Genomic DNA, 21,256 nt, shown 5'->3' with positions numbered 1-21,256 from the left:
GATGGTGATTTCTTGGCTATGACACCAACAAGCATAGGCGACAAGAGAAAAAATGAATTGGGTTTCATCAAAATTAAAAACGTTTGCGCGTCAAAGGACACTATCGAGAGTGAAAAGGCAACCCACAGAGCAGGAGAGAGTATTTATACCGTGCGTCTGGTAAGGGAGTGATATGCAGAATATGTAAAGAACTACAGCTCACCAACGGAAAAACCCAATTAGCAATGGGAACGCTGAGGACACGATGCTACGTGAAACAGGCTGGTCACAAAAAGACAGACAGACACTGTGACGCTCCCCTTACGGGAGGCATCTAGATTGGTCAAATTCACGGACACAGAAAGGAGAGCGGTGGGTGCCCAGGGCTGGGGGTGGGGAGCAGAGGGAGTTGGTGTCCATGGGGACGGGGTCTCAGTCCTGCAGATAGGAGAGCTCTGGGGGCGGATGGTGGCGGCGGTGGCACACCCGCTGGACACTGCCAAGCTGTCCGCTTAGAATGGCCCAGATGGTCAGCTTTCTGTCCTATATATTTTACCATAATGAAAACAAAACGAAAAATAAAAACCAGTCAAGGACTTAAATAGGTATTTCTCCAAAGAAGAAACACAAGCAGCCAATAAGCACACAAAAGATGCTCAAGATCACTAATCATCAGAGACATGCAAATCAAGATCAGTAGATACCAATACAGAGCCATAGGATGGCTACAGTAAAAAAAAAAAGCAAAAAAAAAATTAACAAAATAACTTGTTGGTAAAAACACTTGTAGAGAAATTGGAACCCTTGTGCACGCTGGCAGAAATGTAAAACGATGCAGCTGTTATGGGAAACAGTAGGGGGCGCAGTTCTTCAAAAACTTAAACACAAGGCAATCTTACCATCCCGTGAATACACACAAAAGAACTGACAGCAGAGACTTGAACAAGTCTCTGCACACGCACTTTGTGGCTGCACCGCTCACAACAGTCGAAAGGTAGAAGCAACCCAAGAGTCCGTGAATGGCTGATGGGTAAACCAAACGTGGCCCATCCACACAACGGAAGGCCAACCGGCCTCAGAAAGGAGTGCAACTCTGATACATGTAACAACATTGTACCAGCAACCTTGAAATCATGATGCTCCATGAAATGCCTGTTCAGACCCTTTGCCCGTTTTAAACATGGGCTTTTTACTGAGTTGTGAGACTCCTTCACACACCCTGGAAGTGAGAACCTTACTTATCGCACCCCTGGTCTGCCAACATCTGGGATGTCTTTTCACTGGCTTGATGATGTCCTTTAAAGCACGGGTCTTTTCGTTTTGATCGAATCCAATTTATTGTGTCTTTTGTGGCTTGTGCTTTGCTTTGTCATGTCTAAGAAACCACTGCCTCACACAAGGCATGACAACTAACACATGACGACTTACCTGTTTTCTTCTAAGAGTTTTGCAGTTTTAGGTGCATGAGCCCCCTTGCAGTCGCTTTGGTGCCCAGTGGGAGGCAGGGCTGCAAACTTACTTCTTGCTTGTGGATGTCCGGTCGTCCCAGAACCACTGGTTGGGGACAAAGGGGATTCTTTCCCCATCGATGTGTTGTGGCGTCCTTGCTGAAAACCAGCTGAGCATGCAGATGGGTTTATTTCTGGACTGTCCATTCTGTTCACTGACATGTCCGTCCACACTTACGCCAGCGCCACACTCCGGACTACTGCATCTTTGCAGGAAGTTCTGAAATGAAGTGTGAGTCCATAGTTTTGCTCTTTTTCAAGACTGTTTTCGCTATTCTGGACCCCCTGCATTTGCATATGAATTTGAGGACTAGCTAGTGACTCTCTGCAGAGGCCAGCCAAGCTCTGGGGGGGGGGTGGCACGGAATTTGCAGCTCTGTTCTGGGAGTAGTGTGAACTTAACAACACAGTCTTCCAATCTGAAAACATGGGATGACTTTCCATTTATTTAGCCTCTTTTCAATGTTTTAGTTTTCAGAGTGTAAGTTTTGCACTTTTTCTCCTTACATCGATTCCTAAGAATTTGGTGCTATTGTAAATGGAACTGTTTTAATTTCATTTTTGGATTGTTTATTGCAAGTGTATCCAAATAGGTTGACTTCTGTATACTGATCTTACATTCATTCTCCTCGCCCAATTTTGTGTCTCTGTGCTTGACACAGCAGGCAGGCACTTAAAAAAGGTCACTTCACTTAAGCATGGCTAAAGGCTGGGAGTGAGGCAAGACTGAAGCCTGGGCCGCTGGCTGGGAGGTGGGGTGGTGTGATGTGTTGTCATTCAGGTTGCAGGGGCTGGGCTGGGAAGCGGCAGTGGGGAGAGGGAAATGGTCCCCTGGAAGCACAGGACACGGTTGGGATGCAGGAAGGAAAACTACTGGAAGTCCACTCTGGCTGTGATGGAGGAGGGCACCACGTCGGGGGAGCCCGGGGTAAGCACTGACAGAAGAGTCCCACTGTGTCGCAAGCTGCTGAAGTCACAGCAGAGACTAACCGAGAGGTGGCAGGGGACTGGCCAGCGGAAACCAGACTGCAGTGAGTGTGGCACAGGGAGGTGAAAAGGCCGACCTCAGAGGTGTGGCCTGTCAGTCACAGGAAGGCTGCTGCTTATGACCTTACTGAGATTTGGGTCTTTTATTTTGTTTATTTTTTTTTAATTTTTTATTTATTTATCTTTAGAGGGGAAGGAGAGAGGGAGAGAAACATCAATGTATGGTTGCCTTTCCTGCGTCCCCTGCTGGGAGTTGGCCTGCAGGGAACCAGCCTGCAACCCGGGCATGTGCCCTGACTGGGAATCGAACTGCAATCGTCTGGTTCGCAGGCCTGTGCGCAATCCACTGAGCTACACCAGCCAGGGCCAGATTTGGGTCTTTTAATGGGAAAAACCTAAATACACTTTAGTGCTGACGGGAAGGGGCCAGTTAAAATGGAAAGGGTGAGAGGGGAGGAGGAGAGGAAGTCAGTCGGGGCAATGCTCCATTCTTCCCCGAGGCTGTGCCCCACAGTACACCCCGATATTGTTCCCCCACCGTGGGTGTGAGCCAGGCCCAGCCCTGCTGGCAGCTCTGGAGACCCCAGTGCATTCGGCCTCCCCCACCCCCCTACCGTGATGCGTGGCCCTGGCTCCAAGTGAGGGCGCTGTTCTGGGCACAGGAGCTAGAACACTGCTGAGCAGGAGCCTCAAGCTCCATCTCCACAGACGTTTTCTCGAGTGGCTCCCACACTGGGATGAAGGCCGGCATCGCTTGTCACTGAGGGCGTGAGCCAGTGGCGGGCAGCCGGGCTCCTGGGCGAGCCCCGGCCCCCAAAGTGCTGAGGCAGCTTCTCTTCTCGTGGGGGGAGGCCAGGCCGAGGGGCTCCCGAGAATGCTTAGGAACGCCCCTGCGGCCCGAGGCTCTGCAGGGAGCAGAGCGGGGGCTGACCCCGGCCCACAGAGTCCTCAAAGCAGCCAGTCTTGGCCCTGTCATCTCTGCTGCCCCAGCCTCGCTGTCCGGTGGGGTGGCCTGAGGGCACGTGCAGCTGCCAACCTGCTGACCTGACAGGTTTCTAGCCAAGGGCGGGGCACCCAGAGGCTGCTGCCCCGGTGAGAGAGCCCACGTGGGCACTGGGAGGGCTGGAAGCGACTGGCTGCCCTCAAGGAGGCATATCTGGGTCAGACCTCCGCTCCCGACTCTGCCAGCCCTGCTGTTTCGTTCAAGAAACCAAAGGTGAGCGAGCTGTGGTCAAATTCGCAGGGAGGCGGCTCCGTGGCTGTGATTTCACGTGGTGAGCCTGCATGGCTGCGTCTGTGACTGGGGAAGCTCTAGCCCAGCTGCGTGGAGGAGGGAGCCGGCGTTGATCGAGGGGGGCAGTTCAGGCAGGTACCCCCCCAAAGCCCTGCCTCCACTTCCTCCCCAATCCATCACCACTGCACCCTGCCAGGAGCCAAAAGGAAGGTGGTACACAGTCTTCCTTCCAAAAAGAAGCCAGGTCACATGATTGGTCCTCAAAGTGTGGTCCTAGCCCAGGTGGGCCGGCATCACCTGGGAGCTCTTTAGCAAAGCATCCTCGGGCCCCACGGGAGACTTCCTGCACCACGAACTCTGGGCCCTGAGGGCCCTCTGTCCTGTGCCTGCTCAGGTGTGAGGCGCACTGGATTAGAGGGTCCCCTTCCTGAGCTGCCTCAGGGTCTCTCATGCTGCAGTGGGGCCGGACACACGCCCTTGGTGACGTGGCACCTCCGGCCAGGCACAGGCTGGGGGAAGCCTGCCACTGACTGGGACCCGGCCCCTTTCGTCCCGAACCTTGGTGAGGGCGAGCTGAGGGTCAGACATTCCCCAGGCAGGCACGGTAACCAACAGCCCTTGCTGTGCTGGGCACCAGGCCAGGCTCCTGACCCAACCAACCAGGTCGGAGTCAGGCCACCCAGATTCTCTCCTAGGCCCCGACACGGATCAGCTGGCTGACGAGGGGTGTCTCCCAGGCTGCTCTAGATCCCAGTATCTGCAGCTTTGCAGCCAGCACTCCGGACACACACACCAGAGAAACAGTATGCCGTGTGCGAGAGGCCACACAGGGCACGGCGCATGCTCCCATGCACGTGAGGTTCTGGAGGAGCGTGCTCATCCACAGTGTGGAACCAGAGCAGTGGTGTGGCGGGCTTGGAGAGGGGGCGGCACAGCCAGAGAAGGGGCAGGAGGGCACTCACGGGGGACGGAGATGTCCCACGCCCCCTGCGGTGGAGGTTACAGACCGTGCACGCCTTTGCCAAGACTCATCTAGCCGCACATTCAAAAGGGTAAACTCTACTGTGTGTCAGTGATACCACAAGTGAAAACATTCCTAATAAACTAAGAAGTCTGGGATCGAGCGGCTCCTAAAAATGCTGTCTAAACCCTTGGGGTTCTCTGCGTGGGATCTCCCGCAGGCTCTCTGGTAACTGCTGGCAGAGGGGTGCACGTCGGCCAGTCCCAGTGTGGGCGAAGTCTCCGCTGTCATCGCCCTCAACTGGCCGCACGCTGCTCCTGACCCAGAAGGCAGCTCCCGCCCCTGCTGCAGGCAGGACACCGATAAACAGCAATCGATGTGCAGTCTGTTCCCAAAGTCAGCCTTTCGGGCGGAAGTCACGTTTGAGTTTCCACCGCAGCTGCCGCCGATCTAAGACCCACAGATTTCTCTAGTGGGTGTCACTATTGTCAGTGGGAGCGGGTGGGAGGCAGTTAACTAATTTAATGAACAAAAGTCACAAAGAAAAAACGAGGAGCGGGAGGTGGAGGAGAGACAGCAGCTGGAGTCAGTGACTCTGGAGATCACACACGTTTCCGCCACAGAATCTTTATTTTACAGTTTGCACCACAGGGAGAGCGCCCATCCCAAACCCCACGCGGATCGGAAGCCCCGCCCCCGCTATGTTTACATAAACGCCCTCAGCCATCACTGCTGTGAACACAATACTGAGAGCTCCCGCTGCACCCCAAGCCGACCTGGAAGGCAAACGCTATGCACAGACATCTCCTCCCCCAAGTGCCGACCTGCTTCTGGATTCGATGGGTCTGACTTCTTTGGTGGTCATGTGACTAGGCAAATCCAGTTCATGATCGGAAACGCTCCAAGCCTTCACAACACCCCCTTGTGTGAACAGGACTTCTGGATCCTTTGGTTAGTAAGAACCTTAAATGCTAAAAAAGCTGAACCCCCTGCCTGTGTTTCATTCCGCTCCCCACTACAAAACCTCACGCTTTGCCCCAAAAAGCAGCTTACAGTTTTAGGAATGGGGTAGTTTTTCAGTTTCATTGGGACATGTACTGCCTTTGTCGGGCACCCCCTTCCCAAAGGGGCGGGTGCAGACTCCCGCCACCAGCACCCCACAGGCCCCTGGGGCAGCACGACCCGCTCCTTGCTCTGGCACCTCCTGTCCCTGCCTCAGCTACTCCTTCCCACAGTGCTACTGGGGCTGCACGTGTCCCCCCAGCCAGCACTGAGCCACTGAAAACTGCACCCACATTTCATTCAAGCGTAATCTGAGCAGAGAGGGCACAGCCGAAGCGTCAGGCTACAGAGGCCCCTGGGACGGGGAGGGTGTTCGGCTCGCCAGTCAGTAACTACATTCCGGGTGGTGACAGGCAGGAGCCCCGGTGCAGGTGCATCTCCTCGAAGGATTCCTGCCAACACCCTCGAAGCTGGAGCACAGGGCGGGGCTCGGGGAACAGCTGGTGTGCTCCCGATGAACGCCTTCTCGGCACACCAAGAGCTATCGAGTCAAAGTCTAACTTCTTTAGTGGGGAAGCCATTCATTCAGTGAACCCTAATGGGAAAGCACGGGCCGCAGGCCCCCTGGCCTCTGCCTATTCTGAACCAGGCCTGGGTCAGACACCAGCAAAGGGGGAGGTGTGCACGGGAAGGGGTACGGTGGGCTATGGTCGGCCACCTGGGAGGTAGGGCAGCAGGGCAGCACGAAGCGCTCCGCTGCTCTGCGGGGTGTGGGGAGCAGAGCCAGCAACCTCCGCAGACGTCTGGTGGTCTCTGGCCGTCCTTGACCACATGTGTCAGGACGGGGGAAAGGGCTAGACACCACTTGCCATTCAAACCGGCCTCTTTCACACTCTCCCTTGGTCTGAACGGACCGGCTCCTCGTAGCAGGCTGTTCTAAGTGACCAAACAAGACAGTTCCACACAGAGAGAACAGAACATCCTATCTGGTCCAAAGCAGTGAGACACGTGAGTGTGCGCCCTCCTGCTCAAGTTCTCCTTGGCCTAGAAAACGCACGCTGCGCAGCGCTGCTGGGGGAAACCACCAATGCCTTTAGCCTGTATCCCAGGACTGAGCTTCGAGGGATCAACTGGGGAGGGCAGCGTGGGAGGGGGCGGTGAAGAGGAAGAGTGGGGGGCAGGTTGTAGGACGAGAGAGCAGCGATCCCGTGATCCTGAGACGTGAGGTGGGGTCCCTGCTGTGACCTCACAGGGCGAGCACTTCTGACTCAACGACGCTGCCCTGGCTGCCGGACACACCCGGGCGGGGAAAACTCCAAAGTTCTACTCTGAAGTGGGTCCTGTAAGAAGCCCAAACTGGCTCAGGCCGAGACCTGAGCAACGGCCCTTTGCACTGGAACAAGCTTCCCCTCCCAGCAGAACGGGCCACCAGCACACCAGCGTCCCGTTCAGCGGTGCAGACCAAACGCATGCACCGCTATGATCTGAAAGCCTGGGGGCGGGGCGAGAACTAGGCTGACAGAGTCTCGGGCCTCGGCTGAGAGCCAGGATTGAGAGATCAGTGATTGTTCTTACGGCCTAAGAAGTCATTCTTTACAAAAGACACACACTTTATGAACGGGAAACGGGGCCTTCACTTCCTGAACCTCGCAGCTGGCAGCATTTCCAGTCCCGGGCAGGTTCCTTGGAGGAAGCCGGGATACTCTGCCTGGGCAGGGACGGGAGACGGAGCACAAGGTGGAGCTACAAACACCCAGGGCTCTAGGATGTGCACGAACCCATCCTTCCTGCCCACCCTGAGGTCCTGGGGGAGCTTAACTGTTCCCACGCTGCAGCGCACCGAGCCCGTGGGGACAGAACCTGGGCCTGCGGACAGGGGCTGTGAGCTGGGAGGACTACTGCGCTTTGGACCCCTGCCCATCACCTTGACTCAAGAGCAGAGCTCAGTACTGGTCACAACTATGACGTGATGGAGAAACAGAATAGTTTTACAGAACAGGACAGAGAGCTTAAGCAATTTTATAAAAACTCAACTACCACCTGTGTTCCCAACAATGGGCTGGGTTTAGAATTTTCCAAATCAGCCTCATTTCAGACCTCCTGCGTTATATGCAGAACATGGTGGACGAGCTGCCTGGTGGGGAGGCTGTGGCCGGCCTGACTCCAAACCACGGCAATGCTCCCTCTGTGCCTTCTGGTCCCGAGGGCTCAGGACTGTGAAGGTGCAGCCACTCGGGGGCTGTGTGGGAGCCCAGAGGCTCCCAGAGCAGCCAGCAGCGGCACGGAGGAGCGGGGAGGGTGCAGGGCGGGCTCACCATGCACATGGCCTCATCCGTTCCTTCTCGCACTGGCTTCCTTGCTTCCGGCACGTGACGTGAGGACATCTCTGAGAACCTTTCTAGGAGAGAGGTTTCATCACACTGTTTCTTGCCAAGAAACCCATGGCCGAGTCAAGACCACTTGCTTGCGGGACAGACGGCGAACGTGTCCCCAGAGGGAAGCACCGTAAGGGGGCTGGGGCAGGGGGCTGGGGCTCTGACCACACGAAGCCGACAGAGCCACGGGGAGAGAGGGAGACGAGCGATGGCGCTGCTCTGGGTGTGCGAGGGAACCTAGGGGATGCCTTCTGAGCTAAAAGTATACTTCTGTCCCTCCTTCAGACAACAGAGGACCGTTTGGCCAAGACTGCCACCTCCCACCAGCGGGGCTGGGCCGTGTCCTGGGGCTGGGACCCCGACAGGGACAGGACAGCACGCAGACACAAGCCCTTTCTGAGAGAAGGGCCACCAGGTGCCCAGAGCTGCTGGCCACTTTCGGAATCCGGGACAAAGGTGTGAAGCCACATTCGGGGGCAGGCGACTGGGGCAGGCTGGACACACTACACTGGGTTTTGAGCGGGCTTTCTAAATCTAACTATGTTCATGTTTGTCCCTAAAGCAGCAGCAACCCTCTCCCTTCTGTGCCCCTGAGCGCCCCCACGCTGTGACAGGCAGGCACAGGCCTCGCCCTCCTCCCCACCCGCTGCTGCTCCTTTGCATGTGTTATACAAGTCGGGGTGGGGGGGGTCACACTGCATATGCCCTAAGAGCTCCCAATTTAAAAATATATATATATATATATATAAAACCAAAACAAAGTCTTCCTTTTATTCTCCTCTTGACTACACTCCCTCCCCACCGTCCCAACTGAAGGAGAATTCCAGCTGCCTATGACCAGCCACAGAACCAGTTTCTGCCAAAGAGAGTAAAAAATCAGGTTTCCTGGCACTCTGCTCCCAGTCAAGTGCTCTGTGGTGTCACTGCTGGGAGGGCCGGCTGCCCCCGCCCCCGCCAACAGCACTGTCAATAAGTTAAGCGTCCTTGCTGACGGGCCCGCCTCACAGGAGCTCTGTCACGCAGTGCCTTCCCAGTCGCCCTGGGGCTCTACCAAGCCGTTGGTCACCTTCTTGACTTTCTTCATGTTCTCCATCACCCCAGACGTCGTCACGCTGCACGAGAAAAAAGCCAGGAGAAACGTGTCAGTAGCATGGCAAGCCTGTCGTCACCCAGCACGGTCCTCACGATGATGCAGAGAGCTGGCTCTGCTGCCAGACTGCAGTGGGTCCGCCCCGCCCTGCCCTGGCCGGCGGGCTGGCTGGCTGTGTGACCTCCGGCAGGCCATCTGAGCTCTCCGGAACAGTCACGAGGGAAAAACGAGACTCCCCAAAGCGCCGGATCAATACTCCCCGGCTGTGACTGTTCTAGTCACGCTGACCTCTGCAGTGGCCTCCACAAATCTTGATGTTGCAGGTACGTACTCTACCTATGACTATGAGACCACTACCTGTACATACACCACCTCAGAAAAGAAGGCTGATCTACTGCAGACATTTACCATAGCCTGCCACAGGGGGGCGTTTCTGAGTCACAGGACAGAGCCATGGGTGTGAGGGACCTTCTGGGCCCGGATTCTTCCACCACTAGAGATGCTTTCTGCAAACCCAGGCTGGGCCAGGCCATACGGCTGTCAATGAGCAGGCAACTCTGCCTCTCTTCTGTGCCTCCCCAGGGCAGGGGCATCACTCTCTGTTTGTCCCTGGCACCATCTACACGCTGTCCCACTGTCTCCACAGCAGACTTGGGGGTTTCCGAAGGCAGGGCTTCTGCTCCAGCTGGAGCCCCGCAACTGCCCAGGGGGCACATGGCCGGCCCAACACTCATTCCAGCAGAAGCGGTCCTGCCTTCAGCAGGGCACTGGCCTCAAGGGCCAGCAGCATGGGAGCTGGGCCATGGCCAGGGACCCTGGACCTACGCCAGGCAGACACGCTCCCTGTAGGGTCAGCACGTGTGGGCCGGCAGAGGGCGGACAGGAAGGTGGAGCAGAGATGCCGGAGAGGGAGCAGGGAGCAGGGAGCGGGGAGCAGGGAGCAGGGAGCAGGGAGCGGGACACAGATGCAGAGAGAACGTGGACCGGGCTGCCTCCCGCCTTCCTTCTCCATTTACACAGTGAGCCCTCTTTTCCTGGCAAAGTCCCGAGTCCTGTGCTTGGACCCCGAAGGGCTTCATGCACGTTGGCCAGAGGGAGACGGGGCTTCAGACACCTGCTGCTCCTGCTGCCACACCTGTCACAACTGTATGTGGCTTGGCCCTAAGTGGCCCATGAACACACCTACCTCTTTAATCAAACTAAACCTGAAACTAAAGCTACACATTGTTTCCTGGACTGGAAATGCGGGTGGCCTGGTTGAGAGACACTGCCACGAGTCTCCGGTTCTCCTGCCCCCACTGCTGGGGCCGGCCCACTTGAAGAACACAGGAAGTAGTCCGAGGTGGCCAGCAGCCTTGAGGACGGCACTCTGGGGTGAAACCGAGACAAGCCCCAGCTCTGGAGCCCACTGCAAACGTGTCTTCCCGCCCTCACTTCTCCTGACGGGAGCGGACCACCCAGGACACACGCAGCAGTCAAGGTGGCTGTAGGTCTGAGCACTGAAACTGCAGCCAGTATTCTTGAACACGCTGAATTTTTTAATGATAAATTTTGTTACCAAAATTGGTCCAAATGGAGATGTTGAAAGAAAGATGGAGAAAAAAAGGACAGCAAGTCAGTGTTACCTCTGCATGCGCCCTCATCCCGCAGGCAGCCCTACCCCCTGGGCAAGACTCACTCCCACAGCTCAGCTGCAGACGGAGGAGGTGCCGGCAGGCGCAAGACACACTCCCAGAATCCCGGGCGGCAGGAAGACTGGGTTCGCTCTGGGGGGCAAGGCGAGAGGAATTCCACTTGGTCTGGCACGCAGGTCCGATACAGTGCCCTCCTTCAGGAAACCCCCTCCGGTGTGGGTGGCAGAGAGCTCAGCCAGCACCTTCTCGGACACCCGGGCAGGGGCTCTGCTTGCCTCTGGTGGGGTCACTGGCGGAGGATTTAAGGGGTGCCACCCAGCAGAGCCAGCCCAAGTGAAAGAGGGGGAGGACAGCCTGGGGCTCAGAGGGGCCCCAAGAAGCTGCGACTGGCTTTTGCGCTCACTCGTCGGGTGAACGTGGAGGCAGCCTGAGGGCTGGCGTCTCCATGTCTGGCCTGTTCTGCCCTGTCACGTCTCAGAAAGTCACACAACTTTCTCAACAGTGGAGTTCTTGGGCCAAGAGAAACACTGGAAAAACTTCTTTCTTTGTCTGTGTAAAAGCACGTAACCTCACCCAGCTCCTCGCCTTCTCTGCACGGGCTAACCTGGGACAGCGCCGGCCAGGAGCACTGCCACCCTGAATAAAACAGCCCCTGGGTTTGCCCCCTTCCTAGGCGGTGACACATGCAGCCTTTCTGCCACCAAAGAGCACGCACTTCACCACCACAGCGGGCTCCCACGAAGCCACTGAAAGCAGTGCCATCAGGGCACTCTGGCCCCGCACAGGGGTGTGACCGAGGCAGCTGGAGGGCACCCTCCGGTCCCCACTGGACCGGGGGTCTGCCTGCTGCCCCCTCTCCGTTTCCACCTGACTCACCAACAGACCCTCTGGCTAAGACGGTTACCTCTGTCACCCAGTCCCATGAGAGAGACACAAACCAAAACAAAATACTCCTTAGAGACAACACCCCCAAGTGCACACACACTTGCAGAAGCAGCGGCTGACACACCGGATGTGGAGACAGGCACCCCCACATGACCGGGCGGACCGCCACCTGGCACAGCCACTGTGGAGCACACCTCAGCCAATGGACGGCGCCGGGACGCGGCCATTCGGCCCTTCACTGCCTGCCTGTCACGTGTGGGGGACGCGCCGGAGGCCCCAGCAGGGACGGAGACACCAGACTGCAGGTTCCTTCCAGACGCTCATTTGTGCCTCTTCAACCCTCGGTCACTTGCTCAGACCCGCACCTCCCAGAAAAGGCACACCCGATGCCTCTCCCACCTGCCCTCCATGGCCTGTGAAAGGGCACCTTCTCCTCTGCACAGCGCGGAGCTATCTGGCGACCAGCAGCAGGATCGGCCTTCTGTTCGCCGTTCTCACAGTGAAGCTGAGCAGAGAGCCGGCCCGGCTGCCCGACCTGCCGGACGGCCCAGCAGGGCCAGGGCTCAGCCGGGCCAGGGCTCAGCCTCCCCACTGGGAAAAATCAGAAGGCCGCCTCACCGGAGATGGCGCACCTGAAACTCAGCCTCAGCCTGATCATCAAACCAGCTGACCCGGCCCATCACAGTGCATCCGTTAACAAGCAAGACAGTCCTCATCACTGTTCGCTTCTGTGAAAAACGATGGGCCTTTCCCAGCAAACAGGACCCTAGAGTCCCTAACCCTGTGACTCGGAGAGGCCCGTCTTCATGCTCAGACTTAGGGCGAGGCACTGTGCTAGCTGTGAGGGGCCACCTGGCCATCTGATGATGGAGGGCATTTGACCCTGACTGCAGACACAGAGGAATCGGATGACCAGGTATCAACACAGGCTCCCAATGGCAGGGCCCAATGGGAAGAGGGCTGGCCTGACCTCTGTAGTTGTGAATGGGCCCGGCGCATCCCCAGGCTCCTGCCTCTGAGTCCCCGGATTGGGGACCACTCCCTTCTGCTAGGACAGAGGCCCCGCCCCCGCAGCAACAGCACGTGGAGAGGCAGCCACGACTCACACCGCACTGCTCTTCCGTAAGTAAAGGAGGTTTCTTACACAGATTCCATTTCCAAGTCATCTTCTTCCTGAGAAAGCTGTAGGTAGGGGTTATCTGACGCTGGGCGGAACTTATACCCGGTGAGGACGAAGAACACCAGCGTGGCCATTTCATCCAGGAGCTGTGGACGGAAAACACCTGGTGAGCAATACTCTTCTTCTGAGGGCAGTGGGAGCAACAAGTGGAATAAACACCCCTGTCCCAGCCACCCATACTCCACGGTCACTTCTCAAACTCCAGAGCTGACCGCTGGAGAGCACCCGGCCTGCAGGCGTGCTGAAGTCCCTGCCAGGGGAGGGCCTTCTCCCCGAGACGACATCTAAGACCCTCTGTTGTGACTGGAGTCTCCACGCTGTCCCTTAAGGGTCACGACACACCCAAGCTTCCTGCAGGGCTGGAGCTCCAAGTGTGCACGGCAAGGAAAAGTCCCCACCCCCCTGACGGCGCCCTTGGCCGTGAGGCCAGTCCCAGCACACTGCAAAGATGCTCGGTCACTGCAGCAACTGACGGCACAGAAGGGCGGCCTGGACTCGCAGCTGCTCTCAGCCCCGTGCCGACGGGGAAGACCCGTCCCATCTGGGTTTTAATCGCACAGGGTAAGCCTTCCTCTCTCTGCCCAAGACCTTCCTCTTCAAACACTTTCCAGATCGAACACCAAAATCAGTAACGCGATCACTTCCAGATTTCGCAGGCCATCAGCAGCTTTCCTGGACAGACTCGTAACCGCAGACCAGAAGAGGCAGGAGGCCCTCCTGGCAGCCGTCAGATGCACTGAAAAGGCCTCGAGTCACACCCCCGACACCAGCTCTCTGGCACTGTCCACGGTGGGAACGCACCTGGTAGAGCCACTTCCACTGGAATGGGACAGCAAATTTGAGGAAAAATGCAATGATCCTGGTGAAGTATATGTAACACACAATCTACACAAATGAGAGAAGAAAAAAGTCAACACAGATGTGGCACCACTTCCTTCCAATAACTCGCTTTCAAATTAACTAACCAAAGAAAATTATTTGGCACGTACAGTGCTAATAATACAGCCGGCAGAGAGACAGCTTCTCTGCGAGCTGTGTTCAAGGGTTTCTCCTTGCTCTCTAGGTGACCAAAACGTTGGTGACAGCCAAGCCCAGAGGAGGGACGAAACATTTTGGTGCGGTTGCTCTGAACTCCCGAGTAACCCCCCTTGCACTGTCCACACACATAACCCACTGAGTTCAATCCCTAAAGGACACTAGTTTTTAAACTACCAGGCTCAGAGGAACGTTTTCCTGCTGCAATGGCGAAATAAAGCCACACGGGGAGAATACTGACTTCACGCCTTCGGCAGACGCAAGGGCATTTGCGGTCCACCCAGAGGGAGCACCAGTAACACTGGGGACCTAACGAGGCAGCACACGCTGAGGACCTGGCAGGCTGGCCACTCGAGTGTGGCCTGCTTGCTAGGACCATGCCCCGGGGGGGCCAGACTCCCAGGCAAAAATGTCCATGTGAAAGTCAAGGCCAAAAGCACACATGGAAGATGACCCAGGAACTATAGAAGACCATACCTTAAATATTCCAAGAAATTATGTGCTTGATAATTTTTAATAAGTCCTGTCTTTGGTGCTTAATGCTTATATGACCTTTTCATGTTCATACCAGTCCTGTTTTAAGGTGTGACCCCATTTTTATAAGTGAATTTCATTATTTTAAGAATATTTTATTTATTTTTAAAGCAAGGGGAAGGGAGAAAGAAAAAGATCAATGGTTGTCTCTCGCACGCCCTGTACTGGGGATCTGGCCCACAACCCAGCCATGTGCCCCAACTGGGAATCAAACTGGAGACTCTTTGGGTCACAGGGCCTTGCTCAATCCACTGAGGCATATCAGCCACGGCTGTAAATGAACTGTTTTAAAAAGCAAGTCAAGGAGCATCTGGGCTGGAGGATACCCGAGAAACTAGCAGCCTACTGCTGGCAGTGGGGACCAAGGGCGGGGGGAGGGGGGGAGGGGAGAGGGGAGGGGGGCTGGGCCGTGAGGGCTCCCTGAGTTCCTGCAGCGCCACTTTCGAAACCCATCAGGTAGGCACTGCTTTCTGAGGATGGAAAGGCAAATTTAAAGCGAGCTGTGAAAAGCAGCCGCTCCCACGCGGAACCCCCACACCCAAGGCACAGTCTGGCTCCAGGGAGGGACCCACCCCTCATTTACAGACTCAGGACTGCTTTACTCACCAAGACGTAATAATGTCTGAAGAGTTTCAGCTTGGCTAAGTTAACAGCAGCTAGGGAGGAGAAAGGACAAGATAAAGGCTCATTAACTCCTCTCGGTGTGGAAGCGTGTGGCCTCGGGCACCCTCTCAGTCAGGGGCCACGTCTGATGTGCCACCACTCGGGGCACATCTGCCTTTTGGAACTGCACCCCCGCAGAAAGGCCCCCAATCACCAGGAAGAGTCAGGGGCTGGGGCACAGCGGGGTGGGATTCCAGCTCCAGGTCACGGGCAAACCTGCATAGCTCCTCCGCACTGGGGTCAAGTGGTTTCCCACCGGCCACGCAGGAGCACGGTGACTCCACAGACACCAGCAGTCACCACATGTCAGGCCTGCCCTGCCCCTCAAAAGCATCATAAAACATTTCAACTCTTGCCTCTGGCCGACACAGCTGTGCTCCCCACTAGGCCCAGTCTCAGGCAGGTCTCCGAGACCCCCCACTGGGACCTCTCCCTGGTTCAGGGTGCAAATTCCGTGAACACGGGTGCATCTTGCAAACTCAGGTTTCACTCCGATTTTCACGACAAGCCCTTTACATACAGCCTCCCTGGCTCTGTCCTACCGTCACGGCCCCTCAAGGTCAGGAGCCAGGACAGCTAACTTCCTGCCACCGCCTATGGTCATGAAATATTGATGACCACAGAGGGTAGCCTGGCTCGCGCTCCCCAACTAGCAATCCTTTCATTCATCATAAACCTTCCTGCAGGAGGCAAATCAATTTTGCTCAATGGCATTCAGTCGCTGGCTCCATTTAGGACTGGGCCTATGGGTGCGTGGGGGAGGTGCAGACCACCTCTTCCTCCCGCTGCCTCAGGGTCAGTGTGGGACAAGCAAGCTTAGGACTCCAAAGGGAACTCCTTGAACCCTAAATAATTTCAAGACGATCACCAACCAACAGTATCTGTCTGGATGTCTTCTGGGAAACCAAACGCATGGATGAGGAAACCAGCAAGCCTTCCCAGGAAACCCAGCTCCCCAGACGGAGAGGCTGGTGCGCCCGCATCCAGACAGCAGGGGCTGTGTGTCCGCACACACCTGAAGCAGCTCACCTGGAGCGTGCAGACCAGCAAAGGCCGTCTGACGCAGTGTTTCGTGTAGACCTGTGATTTTTAAAGTTAAATCGCTCTGGTTCTCAGCCACTTTTCACTCACTCTGACCCTGGGCCAGGCCCCAGACGCAGCAGGGCCCACGGCAGCCGTGGCCTTCGCCCCAGTGAGGCCGCCACCCCTCAGGAAGGCCGCCCAGCCCCGAGCTGCACATGACGTGAACCGGTGCCCCTCCTTGTCTAGGGGTGGGAGAGGGGGATGCTGAGGATGAGGTGTGAAAGCCAAGAACTGGTGACTGAGTTTCCAGGGCTTTAAAGCTTCACTCGCGTGTTCACGTGTGGCTCCTGCCCCCGATGGCAGTGGCCGACGGAACAGCTGCTGACACCACGCTTTGCCCACACATGCAGCCAGCCTTGGCGACCACGGTCCCCCCCAATACGCAAAATGATCCTTAAACAGGAACACTGAACTCTCCTCTTTGTGAAGAACTGAGAAAAACAGCAATAACAACTGAACCATTTAAGTAACAAAACTGTTTTAGGGTCTCCTCTGCCTTTTGCTTGTTGAAATAAACCCTGACTAATGAAACGCCTACCCTTGAAGGTTCACCAAGACCTCTCCGCCAGACAGAGGTGTCACATTTTCATCCCCCGATTTCAAGGCGCTGTGAGGAGACATACACGGCCGCAAGGCTGAGCACGAGACGCTCCCCACCCACCCTGGGCCACAGGGGAGAGGGAGGGCTCCCTGAGGAGGCGGGGCCTGAGCACAGGCCTGGGTGAGGCTCAGGAGGGGGCAGAATGGGGAGACCAAGTGGAGAGAATGTTTGGGAGGAGCAGGTGCGTTTTCAGACACGAGCCGGCATCATGCACCAGGGACGAGGGCGGCTCGGTGGGGCTGGACCGTGGAGAGGCCGCAGAGGCCAGGGATGGGTCAGGCTGGGAGGAAGGCAGAAAGCCAGGTCAGCTGGCCACCCTGCTGCCGCCATGGGCCCCAGAGAGTCCCGAAGAGCCCAAAGCAGGGTGGCGCCACGATCACACCTGCGTTTCAGAGCCATCTCTCTGCAAAGAGGATGAAGAGAAGCAAAGTAAGAACCCAACTGAGGTCGAAACCCTGAGATGTGCGGAGGCCCGTCTAAAAAGGGAGGGGTGGCTCTTCTCGGGGGAAGGGGCGGTGAGTGAGGCTGACCCTGCCCTGCTGGTTGGCTGGCTTGATGGAGGGACAGGCGATGAAGCTGTGGACCAGAAAGGGAAGCCTGATGGGTCCCCTCCAGGTCACAGGGCAGGAAAGCAGGGGTGGCGAGGGCAGGGTGACTGAGAGAAAGCAGAGGGGTTCTCACGACATGAGCAGTGTGAGGGAGGGAGTGGAAGGCGCTGTCCTAACATCTCCCTGTGTCACTCACATCACCATGTCACCTCCAGGCCAACTGTGAGACACTGCAGTGGGGCAGGCCAAATCCCGGCGACGGGCCTGCACACCCACATCCGGTACCCACCACAAATCATCAGTGTGGGCAGCGATGTCATGACCCCCAGGACAAGAACCAGGACTGACAAACGGACCTTGGGAACAACCAGTGTGGACTCTAAGACCAGCGGCCACAGCAGAGTGGAGCTCACGGCTGTTCCCAAACCCACCAGTGGCAACAGATGACATGTCCAGTCACATGTAGGACGTCTATTCACGAGTCTGTGGGCCGCGGGATTAGTCACGGGCGAGGCAGCAAGGGAGCCCACTCACTGCAGTAAGCAGGGGTGACGGTTCAGGCCCGCGCACCCACGCACCCTGGGCTCCTGCTCCCCTCCGCGGCTTCCTGGCTGTGTGACCTCAGCAGACTCTCCTAGCCTGTCTGAGTCTCATTTTCGTCATCTGTACAATGGGAGTAACAGTGCCTACTGCTGGGGGGCTGGGGAGCCCAGGGTAAGCACCTGACACATAGCTCATGTTACAGTATCAGGGCTCCGGTGGGGTTACCTGGCATTAGTCTAAATCAAAGAGGGCCCACACCCTGTTCCGGCGCTGCCGCCTCTGGCAGAAATCCCGGCTCTAGTGCGTGAGCCGGAACGAGCGGCCACCCAGGACTGCCAGAGCGCCCTGGCTCTCCAGGACCCAGTGCCACCGCACGTGCGCCACAGGCGAGTCAGCCCGCAGTCCGGAATCCAAATCCTCCCCGTTTTCTTCCAAAAAAGCTTGCCCTGGAGTTCAGAGCACTGACAGCCTGATGTCCACCAGGCCACAGTGGGGCTGGGCCCTGGGGAATCAGAGGGTCTCGGGGTCTGGGCTGGCTCCTTCCAACTCCACCACAAGGAACAGCAAACGTGGTAAGAGAATGAGCGTGGGAGAGGAAAGTGCCCGGGGCTGGAGCCAGAGGACCCCAGTTCCAGTCCCTGCACCGGTTTCCATCCCTGCACCACCACAGCTCAGGCGCCTGGCTGGGTGATTCTCCCCGGGGGTCAGTGTCCTCCTCGGGAGGGGGTTTCTTCCTGGGGATGGCTGGCCCTTCCCCGGGGGAACGCTTCCTCTAGCACAATGCTTGGGCCACCCCTAGTGCTGAGGATTTTGGAAAGCCTCCGGGGGGAGGGGTGGTGCTGAGGAGAGCGGGGGCGGGGAGGGAGAGCACCTACACCTGCTTCAGGAGCCCTGCAGGCTCACCTCCTGTTGCGGGCTCCCTCCTCCTCCCATTCCCTCCAAAACCACAGCCAGAACTCCGGATTTTGGCAAGTGCTTCTTACTGACAAGAACGGAGCTCCGTGTCCTCTGAGAGGAAGTGTATTCTGCCTTGTGTGGGCACACACCGAGGCAGAAAGCGCCCACCCTTTCAAACGCTTCACGAGTCAGTCCTCTCTCCAACCCAGCAGCGAGAGAGCAAAGGCACCCCCCCACCAGAGAAGGTGCCAGCCCGTCCATCGCCCCCACCTCCCCAGCACCACTCCCTGACGGTCCTGGTGGTGATGCGAATAACTGCCACTCAAGTCCTTGCCCCCTACTGAGTGCCAGGCCCGCGCCAGGCACCGGCTGGCCACCGTCCGCGCTGCATCTGTGGGAGCCACACAACGGCCTCTCCGAGGGAGGGCGTTACTACCTCCACCTCACAGTGACAATGGGCTCAGGCCTGGAGAAGTTCAGTACACGACCAAAGTCACAGATCTCACAAACGGAGAAGCCAGCACTCAAACCCAGTCCAGTCCCTCCAACGACCGGCTCTCCACGCCTCCACTCCGTGCTAAGAGAAAAGCAGTTCACAGCTTTGTAATCCACTAGCGGCGCAGGGAGACGGGGGGTCGTGGCTCACAACGCCAGGCACTGCCCAGGAGGTGCCAGCACTCTGTCTTGAGGAGTCGATCCTCCGTGACTTATGGGGCACACAGAACACAGGCCCACGGCTGCCACTGAAAGGGTAAACAATTTCCAGGACAACCCTCCTGTGGTGTAAGGAAAACCTCAAGGCTCAGAAACATCCCCACCTACCCATCACCCTTTTCTCCTTTCTTCCCGCCGTGCTGCGGAGGGACCACTGGGTCAAACATGGACGTGGAGCGGACAAGGACGACAGCCAAGTGCAAGCAGCACCAGCCGCTCCAACTCAGCCTCAGCCTTAGGGCTTCCAGTCCATGGAAGCTCCAGGCTGGAGTGCGTGCGTGTCCCTTACAGGGAGAGGCTGCACACCTCCCTGTAAGAAAAACACCTTAAATAAGCAATAAAAAGCACCAAAGAAAGAGCCATAATTTTCACTATTTCATCAAGGCCACTGTTGAAGTGAGCCCTTTCCACGCCCTGCAAGCAGGCCACAAGAGCCCAGAGGCCGCTCACGCACCTGGGCGCCACTGCCCGGAGCCAGGCTAAGGCGCCAGCCAGCTGGCTCACTCACCTCCACTTTGGCACCATCGGCACAAATGCCAACAGCGAAGAAGGCTGGTGAGGCTTTCCTGAGAAAACGGCTCTGACCTGCCGCCATGCCAATGAACACTCACAGCCACGGCCACTGGGAGGGAGCCACTCCTCCGTGTGCCCTTCCACCGCCCATCGCTGCTTCCTCAGGTGCTTTTGAAGCTCACTCACACAAAGGGTACAACTCCTCAGAACACAGCCTTTCAATTCTGCTCAGAAACACGGGGAGAAAAGGTAACCGGGAGCAGAAACAGCGAACCAAGTGCACAGCGGACACTGCCACATCTGTCCTCCCAGGTGGTGACCCCAGGGGAGGCGCAGACAGAGACTCGGGCTCCAGGACAGTCCTGGGGGGGGGGTAAACCCCGACAGGTGTGTCTGTGCAACGGTGCTCCCTCTTGGAGGGCACAGCATGGCGGCACTCTAAGTGACAGGACCTGACAGAGGCCAGTGAGTGTCAAAAGAGACCAAGAAACAGCGTAGGGGCCGTGGGCAGCCTCATCCTCAATGCCTCCCTCACCCTCAGGTTCTGTCAGAAGAACCCCAGGCACCAAGAAGTAAACCAACACCAAGCACATGCCCAGCAGCCAAGAGTGTCCTGGGCACATGTTGTCGCCCCTGTCTGCAGCTAGTTGGCCTGGACTGCACTGATGCTGAGTCTTAAGCCCAAGTCAGTGTCAAGGTCATGCAATGAGTCAGTGGAATAAGGAGCCTGTGAGCAGGTTCCGTGCAGCAAATTGCTTCCAAACCCAGGAGGAGACGTCACTGCCCACGACCTTCCCTTTGCCAGCTGCCTCTAGGATGGGCTAGACTTCAGCTGGGGTGGGCTGAAGGGCAGAGGGTCACCTGCGTACCTCAGCCCCAGGGCTCAGCTGACCCGGGGCTCCCTCCAGCTCTCCCGCACTGCCTGGTTTCTGTCCCACAGTCATCCGGTCACCTGGAGGTGGGCTCCCCGGCGCAGGGGGCGGGGGAGGGGGCTGAGATGGGAGTGTGCTGTCCCTGTGGGTCTCTGCAGGGCAGACTCCAGCCTGGGGTAGCAGGCTACCCTGACTTGGGAAGTGTCACAAGTGGAACTATTTTTCAAAGTGTGGGCTGAAATGTGTGTGTGTGCAGGCTAGCTTAAATGCACTCCACGGCCTAAATCAACTCACTGATTCAAGAAGGCGCCCCTTTGCCAACCTCCTCTGCCCCCTCTCAAAGAGTCTTGAGACACGTGCTGATAAGAAACCGGTGCTCTCTTAACAGCACATCACCCTGAGAGCCCGAGCACACTCG

At 57.2% G+C, this 21,256-nt stretch overlaps 1 protein-coding gene across 1 annotated transcript in view; it reads right to left on the bottom strand.

Moving 5' to 3' along the window:
* Positions 1–5,280: 5,280 nt before the first annotated feature.
* The window catches only part of GPR107 (G protein-coupled receptor 107), a 56,226-nt gene continuing 40,250 nt past the window's right edge, over positions 5,281–21,256 (bottom strand). Inside the window, exons 15-18 of the mRNA XM_037037047.1 lie at positions 15,011–15,060; positions 13,637–13,720; positions 12,800–12,921; positions 5,281–9,158 (exon numbers count right to left, since the gene is read on the bottom strand). Coding sequence (XP_036892942.1) covers positions 9,062–9,158; positions 12,800–12,921; positions 13,637–13,720; positions 15,011–15,060 — 353 coding nt within the window. The 3' untranslated portion in view covers positions 5,281–9,061. The remainder of the gene's footprint in view (positions 9,159–12,799; positions 12,922–13,636; positions 13,721–15,010; positions 15,061–21,256) is intronic.

The sequence above is a fragment of the Sturnira hondurensis genome, unplaced genomic scaffold, assembly GCF_014824575.4.
Source record: "Sturnira hondurensis isolate 20B ecotype Veracruz unplaced genomic scaffold, ASM1482457v3 Scaffold0022908, whole genome shotgun sequence".
In the NCBI taxonomy this organism is placed as follows: Eukaryota; Metazoa; Chordata; class Mammalia; order Chiroptera; family Phyllostomidae; genus Sturnira; species Sturnira hondurensis.
This window is presented reverse-complemented; position numbering and strand designations above follow the sequence as displayed.